Genomic DNA, 14,962 nt, shown 5'->3' on the forward strand with positions numbered 1-14,962 from the left:
TTAAACTTTCTCTCATGCTAATTATTATTTGGTTAGAGATGCCATAAATAGTTAGGGATCAAATACTTAATCTTTATTGGTTAAAATTGCAATAATCTACACTACCATATTAGGAATTTATCTAGGTGAATATCAAATTCCCTTAATCCCTTCTTCCCATTTAAAATCTTCGTATTAAATTGCCTTAGTATAAACTAGACCATTAAACCTTCGTAATTAGTTATTTTTATCATATTAGTATAATCACAATCCATTACTCTCATTGATATTGTTATAATTGATAAAACTAGTGAAATTGTATGTCTAAACAACTAGGAGTGGAACTAAATCTTTACTCCACATATTGCATGATAACGAGAGTAGAAACTTTGATCTAAGTGTAAATTCATGTATTTACTTATTCCTAGCATAATTAGTTACGATTAGGTAAAAACGCTTGTTTTTACTATTATTAAATGGCGCTGCTACCATCTTAGTTGTGTTTAGATTTGTTTTCTTTATTGTTTTCAATCCTACCAATATACCATTTTACCTACCCACTCGTTTGTTTGGTTCTAACTATGTTTGTTTTGTTCAGACAATTTTTTTTCAAAAAAATACCTTAAGCGCGCCCGCACCCTAAGTACTCTATTTCTGAAGCGTGACCGTCCTCAGGTTACTGGAAAAAAAAATTCGAAAGAATACCTTGAGCGCGCCCGCGCCCCTCTGAAGCAAAGCCCGATTTCACAGGTTAGTTACAAACTCTCCTTTTGTTCAAGTTATTCAGTGTTTCCAACTTTTTAAATACACTGAGATTGCATATACAAGATGCTATTCATATGCATAACAAGGTGGCATTCAGGTACTCCTTCTTCTACTTCTCGCCTATTCTGTCAGAGGAGTTTTAATTCTAGTATATCAGGTTGTTATTTGACTGTTGTTAGGTTTCTTTAATATTGGACTTAGCCTTGCATGAGATTAAGGTCTTGTAAGAAAAAACCGTCTAACGTGATCTATTGTAAACGTCAATACACATGCCTATCTAGAATACCACACACTACACTTGCATCAATGGCTGACGAAACAAAGACTCCTCTCTCTAATTTTTACAAAGCTCTAAATGATGGCCCTAAGTCTTGCATCGTTCTTGCAAACCCAGTGGAGGATTTTCGAATTCCCCCTAATATTTTAATTTGTTACCCGTTTTTCATGGTTTAGAACACGAAAAGCCTTCTCAACCTATATGTATGATAGAACAAGTTCTCACTACATTCCATCATCCTAGCATAGGTTCTGAGCAAATTAAACTGAGGGTTTTTCCTTTCACCCTAGCCGATAAGGCGGCGTCTTGGTTAACTGCCCAAATGCCTAATTCTGTAGACTCATGGGCCAAACTTGTTCAATTATTTATGGAATAGTTTTACCCACCGCTGAAGATAGATGAAATGATTCAACAAATTCATTTTTTCCGCCAGAACCCTCATGAATCCTTCTCAAAGGCCTAGAACTAGTACACTAATCTTTTTATAGAGTGTCCACATCATAACCTTGAGAAAGATACGCTCGTGCGTGCCTTTTTCAAGGGGCTTTCACATCATCATAAAGAGGTTCTTGATATAATGAATGGGGGTAGTTTCCTTAGTAAAGAAGCCACATAGGCTTATAGGTTTTCAGAAGATCAATCTAAGCGCAATAATAACTAGGGGTAATGACATCCCTCTCTCCGCTCATGCTTCTTCTATAGCCAAGGCTGCCAGTATGTTTGTGGTTAAATCTGATCCTGAGCTTAGAACTCTAATCGAATCTCTTACTAAAAAGATAGACGCCATTTCTATTCAACATAAGCCTACTCCTGTCATGAACATCAATTCTGTTCCTTGTAAGTTCTGTTTAAGTATTAAGCATACCGCCTCCTATTGTCTTCTTGTCTATGAACAACTATCACAACCACCATCACAGCCGGATAATGTTTGCTCCGTTAATAGCCTTCCTATTCTTAACGCCCCTTGGAGAGAAAATTCCAACTTCAGTTGGCATAATAATAAACAAGTTACACCTCTGGGGTATAATAATCAAAACATTAGGCCAGCAAACAATTATAACCAAGTTCCACCACGACAAGGATAAGGATAAGGACAAGGACAAGGACAAGGTAATTATAATAATTATAATAATAATAATTATAGTGCTAACAGAGGTATCATTTTGGTTAATAATAACTATCACAACCCACCCATTGATAATCAATGTGAGATAGTTCATGTCACACCACCTATGACCACTACCCATCCACAACCAGATCATTTTGACACCTTCATGCAACTCAACAACAGATTTTACAATCTATACAACAATCTTTATAGCAGTTAACGCAAGAGAAAGTACAACCAAAAGGTGTGTTTCCTAATCCTAAAATGCCAAACACAACCTTTGAAGTAACCGGTAATACTAGTAATGAAAATTTAAATGTAGGTAAGCTAAATTTCATCACCACTCTCCATTCTGGCAGAGTGGTTGATAACACCGTAATTATGCTCATTGTTACATCACCAGTGGTCATTACAAATGAAAATCTACTAGATACTGAAATAGAAACTAAAGATTCTACCCCTATAGAGGTACCTGTTAAACCACAACCCAAGAAGAAACAAACGGCTAAGGTTAAACATCCTAGTGATCCATATGCTAAATATAGAGAAACAGTTGTTTCCTCATAGATTAGTTATGTTAAACAAGGATACAAATTTTGACGAGATTAGGGAAGTTTTTAAAAATCTAACGATAAACCTACCTTTTCTTGAAGCTATTAAAAAGTTACCACAACATGCTAAGTTTCTAAAAGAGTTGTGCACTACTAGGCGAAAAACAAATATTCTTTTTTACAAGGACCCTAGTCATCCTACTGTATAATGCACCTTAGGGGATACCCACACGACAACTGCTATATTAGACCTGGGGGCGAGTGTTAACTTACTCCCGTATTATCTATATAAACAAATAGGTCTACAAGAGATACAACCAACTACAATGATATTGCAATTAGTTGGTCGTTATATTAAGTATCCTAAGGGTGTGGTTGAAAACGTGCTGGTTAAAGTTCAAGATTTTTACTACCAAGCAGACTTCGTTATCCTCAACACAGAAGTCGCTAATGACTCTATTCCGATCATTTTAGGGCGTCCCTTCTTGGCAACTACCAATACACTCATAAACTGCCATGATGGTTCGATGTCCTTGTCCTTTGGCCATCTTTTTGTTAAGGTGAATGTTTTCAAAATGATGAAACAGTTACAAGTTATGACTATTGATGGAGAAGTTAGCATGATCGAGAGCTTAGCTCAAGATTATTTCAACAAAACATTTCCTTTCGGAAGTTCCAATTTTGACGATGACTACCTAGACGTAGAGGAAATCGAGGATGATTTCCTTCAACTCTTTTGTCACTCTTCTTTGCCACCTCGCGAGTCCCCTCCTATTAACATCCATTCATCCCTTGACGCCATGAAGGAAGAAGAATTTTCCACCCTCTATCCTAGTGATTCTTTTGACCCACCTATAGAGGAATGTCTTGCATATCTCAAGGCCTCTAATAATATAGAACTAAGAACACTAGTTGACATCCATTCACCCACCTCACATCCAAATGTCACTCATTCACCTTCTATCACCAATGTTCCCCACCTTCCACCTTTTCAAAGGAATCTTGAGTTTGCACTTGACCCTCTTGCTTTTCCTGTGCTTCATGATTATTTAAGTGCTCCTGATACAACAATAATATCCAAGTACACGCCAACCGACCCTTTCATTTTTAGATGTGTGATTATTCCAACCTACGCCACCAATGAGTTTTGTGTTAAACCCACATTCTCATTTTTTCCATTCCTTCCTTCTAAAAATTATCCATATCCCACATGTCTTCCACAACCTTCCATTTTTTCACAATCATTCACTTGGCCACCCTTTCTTTGGAGAAAAAAGAAGAAATTGCATGCTAGGTTAGGTTCTAGATCCATTAGTATTCACTCTCATTCCGCTACGCCACATCATAGGAAATCTTAGTGCCTAATTCTGTTTGGGGTTGTAGTATGTGTTACTTATTTATGGACAGACCCGCAACTCTTTAGATTGTTGATATATGGTAAGCTGCATGTTAATACATGTTTTAGATAAAGTCTCGAGTATCTGGCTATAAAAGACTCATTTTATTTTTTGGTGTACTTCCTTTCATTTCCATATATTAGTAAGTGTGCTATTAAGGTCATCGGGCCCTCCCTTTGGAGTGTGTGGCTGTAAGTACCAGATCCTAAGTCTACGTTTAACGTAATTCACGCTTTCCACTCTTGCATATTTTCTCAGTTTTTGAGTCATGTTTCTCTATGGAGTGATTTATGTTTTTATTGCTTTATCGTTTTCCTTTATATTAAACCTTATTCATAGAAAATAAAAAAAAATATTAAAACCATAAAAATAGTAATCTAGCAAGTCTCGAGGATCTAACTTTAAAAGACCCACATTTTTAAACATATTTTCTAAACCCTATTTTCAAAATTTTGTTTGGAGGTGGGGTGTTTGGTCTTTCCATTCTTGATTGCTCAACTTCCTATTCTTGTTGTTTATGTCATTTAGTCGTATTTTGATTCGGGTTGACACTATTTATGAATTTAGATTTCTTTTTATCACATAACTTATGTCATTAACGCACTTTGAGGCATTTCTATCTTCTTATATGTCAACCACGGTTAGATTTGAGTTTTTTTTATAGATCATTGGATTGGAATTTCTCTGCTAATCGTTTTCATAGCTCATTCGCAAAAATTGGACCGTTAATGAACCAGGTATTTTAGTTTTAAGTTTACGAGGCATAGGACAGGATGCACATTACATAATTGTTTTGGGCTTAGGCCCAAATGCTTAAACCCTACACAGTCACGTGACTCCTAAAAAAATAAGAAAAACCATTCGCGAGTTCTTCTTCTTCTCCACGCCTCCATCAACCCAGAACAAAGAAATTCTTGCCGCCCCTATCTCCACACAAACCCAATCCAGATTTCGATCGAGTGCTTAATTTACTCTTCCCCACTTTCCATTCACCATAAATTCCCTATCCAAAACTAAACAGCTCCTCAACTCCCAAAGATTCTTCCAGAACAAGTTTTTACTTTTCAACAATTTTCACCCTTTTTCGGTAACGAAATGTGTACTAGGAAGTGGGAAGGGTTGTGGTATACTACGGAGGATTTTTATCACACTGATTTGGTGTATAATTTTTATAAGAAGAAGGAGAAGGAGGGTCATAGGGTGTTTGTAAAGGTGAATGGTAGTCGGAGGGAATTGACTACAGCTGTGCTGTGTGAGATTATTAGCATTAATGAAAGAGACCTCATACTCACAACGTAGGAATCTCAGTTTGGTGGAATCGGTCCTTTGATGGTGGAGGCTGTATTGGAAGGACAATACAATGTTGGCTCGCATTATGTTCGACAGACGTCTCTGAGAAGGAACCAGTTGGTTGTAGCTCAGTGGGTTGGTAGGAATGTTATTGCCACCACTAAAGTAAGTGACATCAATGTGAATTGTCTGCACGTTCTTTGGATCCTTCAGGAGAAGAGGAATGAGTTTTGCATCCTCGACTTTTTGATAAGTGAGATTAGATCAGTTGGTATATATACCGCACCCTTCCCTACATTGATTATGAAGATTATGATGTATTGGGGATGTGTTCCGAAGACTGATAGGGTTATGTTGAAGTCGCATGAAAATGCACGTATTTATAATAAATGTATTTAGAGGGATTAGCTTTTACCAAAAGCTAGGGGTGTTGAGACAAAATCGGATGAGGAAGAGGAGGAGGACACGGCATGTTTTGATACAGACGCTTTGGAAGGTGCTACTACAGATATAGCCCACGTCTCATTACTTTATCATGGCCTATGAGCTCTCCATAATGAGAACGAGACGATTAGTATAGGCCAATGTTCTCTTAATGACATTTGTGAGAATCTCTGGACTAGGCAGGTTAACATTCAACGTAACCAAGATAACCTTCAGAAGAATTTTCAGTTGATCAGTGATAGTCACCGGGATCTCCAGGCTAACATGGAGACTCTCGTCCAACATGATAATGAGCGTTGGGAAGCCATGAATGTATTTATGTAGCAACAGTGCAAATTTCAAGTAAAAGTTCTACTACGCTTGCCACCTCATGAGGGTTCTTCTTCTGATGACTCTGGAAAGCATGAGCATCGTCGACTCAGGACGGATGACTCTGGCCCATCCTCATCTCCTGGCTAGTTTTATTGTATTATTGTTGTGTTAAGACTATTTTCCATGTTTTTAGTATATTTTGATTCCAAGTTGTTAGTTAAGTAGTTAATATTGGATTATGTAATTAATTGTTATTTAAATTTCAAGTTAATTTAATTTTTTGTCCAAGCATGCTATCTATTTTTCATGAATCCCACCTTCCTGATTTGTTTGGGGGTGGCATTATTTGTTTAGCATTGTATTTTACCCTATCCACCTGTTTTGGAATTTAATATTGCAAGGTTTTGAGAATATGGTTTATGTCAACATGTTGCTAAATTGGTGTCGCTAGAATTAGCTAGTGTTGTTTGGTGCAACCTCAAGGATAAAGGAATGGAGATTGCTATTTTGATAAGCTGTTAAAACCATCTAGAATTGCTATGGAGCATGTGGTATCAGCTATTTCTATTTTGTTTTTAGAAGCCTTTTCTTATTCCATCTATTTTCTTATCAAATTTGGGAACCTTGAGGGCCTTTGTTTGAGAAATAAGTTCTCTATAAATACATAGGTTCATTCTAAAAACTTCACACTGCACCTCTCTTTCACTTTCACTTCAGAGCACTTCAAACACACGGAGCACGCACGCTCTTCCTTTTGCCTATACACGCCCAAGCCCACAAGGCAAAGAACTTTGGAACTTCGAGCATTCACGCTTCACCTCCTCAACGCAATGCTATTTTCGCTTTTTGGGGTTTTTTTAGGTTACTTCCAAGAGTTCTAGAGTGTGTTTGTTTGATATGAAATCTCCTCAAATCATACTGGAGCAGTGCTTCAAAGATTTGTTCACGAGTGACACCTATGGGTCTTGGTTCCGTTACTTGATTATACAGGCAGGACGGCAGCCTCTAATGGTCGCTCTGATGAACTATATTCTCCTGCACTTACAGCTTATTTCTATGATCATTGTAAGTTTTTTTGTCAACCAGATGGGGAACAAGTGTTCTCTGTCACCATTAATGATGAAACAATGGACTTAACCAAGTTCTTGTTGGCCTTTGCTATTGGACTTTCTATGCTTGCTGAAATCCAAAACTCATGAGGCTATTTGGCTGATAATATGTATATCTACAACTATGAGATTTTGCATGAGACCTGTGGGGCAGGGATTTTTCGTGTAGAGGACCAAGGGCAATATAACGTAGCCCTTGGTAGCTTGTCCCTTAATGTGGGCACTGTTATGTTCTTTATCATGTTAAACATCTTAGGGGAATGGCATTTTTCTTTTGCGAATAACGCCACTTGTGACATGTTCCTTGCTCTAACTGAGGGACATATGCTCTATGACCTTCCCCAGACCTTAGTGTCCAGTTTAGCATGAGCCCATAGTATAAAGCATAAGTACCTTCTTATGCCTGTCTTGGTTTGCCGCATAATGCTATGTTTCTTTGCTGAGTTCTGTACCCGTTTCACGGATTGGGTTGGGGTTGACATTATGAGACCCAGCAATTGCATTATACGCTCATTCGGTGTAATGACTTGGAGGGGTGGAGGCTACAACCTAATTGGGTTGCCCTTTACACCCCATCCGACCAAGTTGCGCTTAACAGGTTAGCAAAGGTAGATGATAAATGCGTGAGGCCTGGCAAATTATCATAGCTTGGCAGGATGCAAAGGAACCTCACTTCTTTATAGAAGAGGAGGACAATGTTTAAATGTTGGATATAAGGTAAGTTTTACTTTCTGTGGTGTTTGTTTATTTCCAAAGCAATTTAATTTTTGTTATCCCAATAACGGGTGGAACTCATATAGAGTTGCGTCTGCTTTTATTTATATATATTAGTATGTTCTGAATTTGTTTTGCAGGTGTTCTACAATTTTCACACGTTTCCATGGCATTTCCTACCCTTCTTATTTCTATACCTTGAGGACAAAGCATGTTTTTTTGTTTGGGGGTGGCATAGAAACATGCGTAATTTATATATGTATAATATGCACTTATTTTCTAGTAGAAAATTTCAAAAATATAAATAAAAAGTTTATACTATGCACCTATGAATACTGGTATTGTTTCTTTTTCTATGATGATAATAGTCTAGAAGTTAACAATGGAGTTGCTCATAAAAATGGGAACCATATTCTGGGCAAATGGGAGTGACATAACTTAAGTTATTCAAATGATATAGTACTCCTCTTTTTGTCACTTTTAGTCAAAAGTTTAGTTTGGTGAATAAGCTTATCTTCTCATCTTCATCCTTCATTCAATTTCGGGTAAAATCCATCATTGATCACAGTGAGTGTTCTGATTTTGGAGTGCCTCTTTCTTTCCAGTCTTGGGTAAAATCCTTTGCAGCTTAACTATGTAAGTTCTAGAGAGACTGGAGTACAAGGCTTGCTTCACAACTCTCTCATATCTCAAGTTCCTTTCTTTCAATAGCTTCAGCATGCATCCTCCCCTCCTCAACCTTTCCTCTGGAGCTCCCTTTTTCAGAATGCCAACTCGACATTGGCTTCTTCTAACACTATCTTAGAACCTTGCTTTCCATCCTTTGAAGAAGATGCAGCAGTAGTACCCCAGGACCTTATCGATAAAGGTATTTCAGAATGGGAAGAAGTGTTGATAGGTTATTTCCTGGAAAAAAGGATGAGTTTTCCCTTTGTTAAGAGTGCCTTAGAAAAAGCCTGGAAGTTAAAAGGGTCTATGGATATTACTACGGACAGGGACTTATTTTTCATAAGTTTATCTGCTTCTGAAGACAAGCAATCTGTCCTTGAAGGTGGTCCTATCTTTATCCCTAGCAAGATCTTTGTTGTTATGCCATGGTCACCTGAAGCGGAAAGTCAAAGGAATAATGTCTCTACTGTTCCAATCTTGGCAAAACTTTACAAAGTTCTGAAAGAGCTATGGACTAAGAAGGGATTATCTTTCGTTGCAAGTCTTATTGGAGGTCCTCTCTGTGTGAACGGAGCAACTTCTATGAAGAAAAGGCTCGATTTTGCAAAGGTTTATGTTACAATACCTTTGAACTTTGAATTTCCAACATCGATTAAACTGAAGATTCGTGGCAAACATGTTTATGTTGATGTGGAGTACCCTTGGAAACCCCCGTCATGCACTAGATGTTGTAGGTTTGGACACCCAACAGCCAAATGCCCAGCAACTCATACCCAAGTGTGGGTTCCCAGAACAAGCATTGTAACGGTACAAAATCCATCTGCTGCAGCTCCAGTTACTCATTCAAGCATGCACGCTGCCACTAATCAGAACTCCCCTGTTCCAATTGGTTCTGAAGTAGTATCTTCTCTTAATGATGCAGTAGTCTCTATGGAATCTCCTAGTACTGCAAGGGCTTCAGGGAGCTCTCCATCCTCTCTTAATGATGTAGTAGTCTCTAGGGAATCTCCTAGTACTGCAATGGCGATAGTGAACTCTCCTTCCTCTCCATCACTGCCTCGATCAATCCAAGCTCTCTCAGGAAATAATGAGGATAATTCTAGATCGCTAGGCCCTCTTCTAGCAACTCCTCATATTTCTCAGCTTCTTAGAACATACACTGATGGCTAAACTTGTAACTGCCTACCTGGCAATTCTCCCTTTAGTACTTTGAGAAACACAGGCAACCCTTCCTTCTCTCGAGAATCTACTCATAATAGTGGAAACACTCGAGGAAAATAAATTGTGGTCTATACAACTTAAGAACAGACTTAACCAGTCCTTGAACAGGAGGAAGCTGTCTTAACTGAAGAAGAACTTTTCCAATTTCATGTCGACAATAATGTGTAAGCGGCATTAGTCATTGAAGAGGATGGTATAGATGATGACATCTCTGAGACGCATGAGGAACCTTTTGATGATCATATTGTGACCTCCCCTATAGTCACAAGATTGCAAATGCCTTCTTAAGTTGTTACTAGAGCCCAGCTGCAACAACAACAACTGCAGAGCTCAGGAAAAAGAGGTAGAGGAAGGGCCAAAGGCTCGTGCAACAAAGGAAAAAACAAAAGATGATCTTATGAAGATATGCACTTATAATATTAGGAGTTTAAATGATTTGAATAAAGTGCAGGCTCTGAATTCTTTCAGAATCAAGAATAAATTAGCTTGCTTTTGTCTTTTGGTAACTAAAGTTCGGCTAGCAAAAATTTTAAGTATGCTGCCCTTCTTGGAAGTTTGAACACAATTACTCTAGTGCAGTTTCTGAACGCATTTGACTCTCATGGGATCCTTCAGTACTAGGTGTTCAAAAGATTTTGGAGAGTGATCAATTTATACATGCTCAGGTAACTATCCTTTCCACAGCACAAGTGTTTCATTTTACGTCAGTCTATGCAAGCAATAATAGATTGGAAAGGTTGATTCTCTGGCAAGATCTCATCAGTCTATATACATCCTTCTCGTGTCCTTGGTGTGTGGCTGGTGATTTTAACAATATCCTCTATTCTCACAAGAGGATTGGTACTGACTTGGTACATCCTAGGGAAACTACCCCCTTTGCAAATTTCCTCAACACTGTAAGTCTCTATGATCATAAATCCAGTGGCTGCTTTTTTACTTGTACTAACAATGGTGATGGTTCTGTGAGAAAATGGTCTAAGATAGATAGGTGTCTTATAAATTCCATGTGGGCTACTCAATTTTCTTCTTCTGGAGTGGAATTTTGCCGCAAGGACTTTCTGACCATTTGCCTACAGTTATCTCAATCTCCAATTCTTATTCATGCAGGCCCCCATTCAGATTCTATAATTACTGGGTTGTCAATCCTTCTTTCAAGGACACTCTTATTAATTGCTGGTACATTCCTAGACAAGGAAATCCATCTTTCATGTTTTGCAAGAAATTAAAGATGTTAAAGGAAGCTCTCAAGGGCTGGCCTAGATTCAGTTCCACTAATCTTCAAAAATAGGTGGTCACTACTCGGGCCAATCTAGAAGATATTCAAATGCAAATGCAGAAGCGACCTTTTGATTCTCACCTTTCTAATCTATAAAAGATTCATAGATCTGAACTTTGTGACCTTATGCTTAAGGAGGAGTATGACCTCATGCAGAGGACAAACATTGACTGACTATCCTTTGGTGACAAAGGTAATGCCTTCTTTCACAATTCTGTAAAGGAAAAGAAGACTAGGAACAACATATGGTCTATTTTGGATTCTCAAGGAACCCAGCAGGATGGTCAATCTAATGTTGCTCAGGTATTCATATATTTCTATAAAAATTTGTTGGGTACTTCTTCTTCATCTTCATGCAACCCTCGGATCTTGGAGCATCTTAACCTTCAAGTATTGCCCCCTGAGAATGCCGCTAGATTGATCAAGGATATCGATATCTTGGAAATCAAGGAAGCACTCTTCTCTATGGATGATCACAAAACACCTGGGCCTGATGGATTTAATTCTTTTTTCTTCAAGAAAGCCTGGGATATTGTTGGTGAAGATTTCTGTCTCACAGTCCAGCATATGTTCAATCAAAAGTCCATACCAATATGTACAAACTCCACTCTCCTATGCTTAATTCCAAAAAATCTTGCACCTTCTAAGGTTGATGAATTCAGGCCCATTGCTTGTTGTAATATCATTTACAAATGTGTTGCAAAGATTCTAACAAGCAGGATGAAAGAATATATGCCCTACTTAATCTCTTCGGCTCAGTCTGCCTTTGTACCAAGAAGAAACATTCAAGATAACATTATTCTTGCGCATGAGCTTATTCGAGGTTACACCAAAAAACATGGCACTAGGAATTGCGCAATTAAGATTGACATAAAGAAGGCTTTTGATTCACTCAATTGGGAGCTATGGATATGATTCTGCAGAGATTTGGTTTCCCTCCTCTCCTTATAGAGTGGCTATCTATGTGCTTCACCACTCCTTCTTATTCCATTATCATCAATGGAACCTCTGAAGGATTCTTTGAAGGTGAACAAGGTCCGAGGCAGGGTGACCCTATTTCACCTTATCTCTTTGTCCTTGTGATGGAGGTGCTCCCCGGCCTTTTAAATCAAGCCCTCTATTCTTGTCACATTCATCCGTATTCTAAATGCCGGAAGCTGAGTATCTCTAACTTATTTTTTGCGAACGATGCTCTTCTTTTTTGCGAAGGAGATATGGCTTCTATTCTTGCAATCAAGGAAATTCTTCTGCAATTTTCTCTCCTCACAGGATTGCATATCAACTCAGCTAAATCAGCTCTGTTAGTTGGTTGTATGTCTCATGAAGCTGGACTGGACTTGGCTAATGCTTTGGGTATACCCCTTATATCTCCGCCTCTTATATATCTTGGTCTACCGCTTACTTCTTCAAGGCTAGGTATACGAGATTGTCTTCCTATGGTAGAGAGATTGACTTCGTGAATCTCAAATTGGATGAATATATCCTTGACAAGGGCCGACAAACTTGAACTTATCAAGTCATCTCATCCTTCCAAGTCTACTAGTCTAAAACCTTTATCTTGCCAAAGAAAGTCCTGGACAATGTATCTAAGATTTGCAATCGTTTTTTATGGTCTGGCCCCAATATGACACGAAAGATGCATCATGCCATCCATGAAGTATTGAGGTATGCTAAAGATCAAGGTGGTCTGGGTATGATTGATGTTAGAACTAGGAACAAAGCTACTTACTGCGGCTTGATTTTCATAATTGTTGTGAAAGATGGCTCACTGTGGTCAAACTGGACATGGAGCCAACAAATAAAGAAGTCCTTCTTTTGGACTATGAAAACATCGGCAAGCTGCTCTTGGGTATCGAGAGGGATTCTGAAGCATATAAACATTGCTCAAAATTTTGTTCGATATGTTATTGCAGATGGGACTAACACCCTCTTCTGGCACGACCTAGGTGCTCAAGTCAGCCTCTTTGGGAATCAACAGTAGTGAGAAACTCCTTCACTCTTCCTGTTGACGCAAAGGTTAGTGAAATCTTAAACCAAGGCAACTGGTCCTCACTGGTGACGTCTATTTCTGATAGCTCCCTGAAAAATCTCATCTTGGGTACTGAAGTGAATCGCTTTCTCAACAAAGATGAAGTAATCTAGTCACCGAGCAGCTCGGGTGACTTTTCAGTCAAATCTGCTTATGCGGTTCTGCGAAAAATGAGACCAAAGGTAAAATGGTAAAGAGTTGTTTGGGGAAAACTCTCTATTCCTAAATTCTCTTTTACCTTGTGGCAATTGCTTTCAAACTGCCTTCCTACTCAAGATAGATTGATATAGAAGAAGACCTTGCAATTCTCTGAATGCAATCTCTACGGTATCTCTTCTGAGCACTCAAAGCATTTGTTCTTCAATTGCCAGTACTCCAAACAAGTATGGGCCACTGTGAAAAACAACATTAGACTAGGGGATCTTGTTAAAGACTCTACTTCGAAATGGTACAACATTTTTAGGCTATGTAGACAAAATTCCACTTGTGTCAATATATTTAAAGCCTTTGTTGGAGCCACTATACGTGAACTCTGGTGTGAAAGAAACAAACGGAAGAAGAAGAACATTTCGCTGACTTCCCAACAGCTAAACATAAAGATTATGGCCCCTCAATGAAGCTATATCTTCATAAGAACCTGTCAAAAGTCAAAGATTCTTATAACCTTCGAGCAGTTGTAACCAAGATGGGATTGCAACTAAATTTCAAACATCAGGAAGTTCTTTGGTGCAAGTGGAAGCCAGCTGAACAGGGAGCTTTCATGCTTAACACTGACGGATCTGTCCAGCAAACTGGAAATGGGTATAGAGGAACAATTCATGATGCTTTGGGGAATGTAGCTCGAGCTTATGCAGGCAGCTCTTCCAAGCACTCTGTTATCTTTCAGGAGATTCACGATGTAGCAGTTGGGCTTAAGCAGGCCCAAGATTTAGGTATTAACAAGCTGGAAGTCAATTCTAACTCACTCGGGGCCATAAACATCTTAAATAGCATCGAGCGATGTCCATGGTACTGTGCTAATATGGTAGCCTATATTAGATGTCTTACAAACTCTTTTGTAAAATGTTCTTTCAGCCATATCTTTAGAGAAGGAAATCGGGCAGCCGACTACCTTTCAAAGTTGTATAGATCGCTAGAAGAGGGTGTCATTTTCTTTTCTCTTCCTCTAGATGCAAAGTTACATCATATAATAGAGGAAGATAGACTAGGTACTATGTATCCCCGAGTTTCATCTAATACAGGTTGAGGTCTGCCATAACCTCTAGCTTATTAAAAAAAAATAGTCTAGAAGTTTCACGTTAGCTTTTAAATTAGAATAGTATTTAGAAACTTAGGTTAATATGTAGGTAATAATCATTGCATCTTTCCATAAATATATTGCATGAGCATCTATGTTTGTATTACCAGTAAGTTTCTGAAATCTATGCTAGAGTATTTATTCTACAAATCCTGTGAGAATATAGCCTAAAAGCCTTATGAGTGAAATATCTGAGTAATGACACAAGGGATAAGTAAATTCCGAATAGAGAAATCACGCACACGTCCACTTGCTTGATCATTATACCATATCCTAAGCGATAATTTAGGCCATTTTTGGATCGATATAGCCAGAAATTCAAACCTGTATGAAATTATTTTCCGCTAGTCGCCCCTCTGAGCCTTTCTTTAGCCTTTTCATAAACCACAAATCCTTTACCCTTTTACAAAAACAAAACAAAATAAAAATAAGCTTACCCATTTTTGAATGAGTCTGAGAATAGAGATGAAGAATAGAAAAGAGAAATACTTGTGGAAAACCAAGAATTTGTTAGTTGCTTCCAA

At 38.3% G+C, this 14,962-nt stretch overlaps 1 protein-coding gene across 1 annotated transcript; it reads left to right on the plus strand.

Moving 5' to 3' along the window:
* The first annotated feature begins 13,754 nt into the window (after positions 1–13,754).
* LOC147496349 (uncharacterized) lies at positions 13,755–14,387 on the plus strand. Its single transcript, XM_086562554.1, has one exon. The coding sequence runs from the start codon at positions 13,755–13,757 to the stop codon at positions 14,385–14,387; it is 633 nt and encodes a 210-aa protein (XP_086418680.1).
* The last annotated feature ends 575 nt before the right edge of the window (positions 14,388–14,962 follow it).

The sequence above is a fragment of the Coptis chinensis genome, chromosome 5 (genome assembly GCF_015680905.1).
Source record: "Coptis chinensis isolate HL-2020 chromosome 5, ASM1568090v1, whole genome shotgun sequence".
In the NCBI taxonomy this organism is placed as follows: Eukaryota; Viridiplantae; Streptophyta; class Magnoliopsida; order Ranunculales; family Ranunculaceae; genus Coptis; species Coptis chinensis.

Bases quoted from the DNA above. Each gene is read 5' to 3' on its own strand.
- LOC147496349 (XM_086562554.1), top strand. From the start codon at position 13,755: ATGAAGCTATATCTTCATAAGAACCTGTCAAAAGTCAAAGATTCTTAT.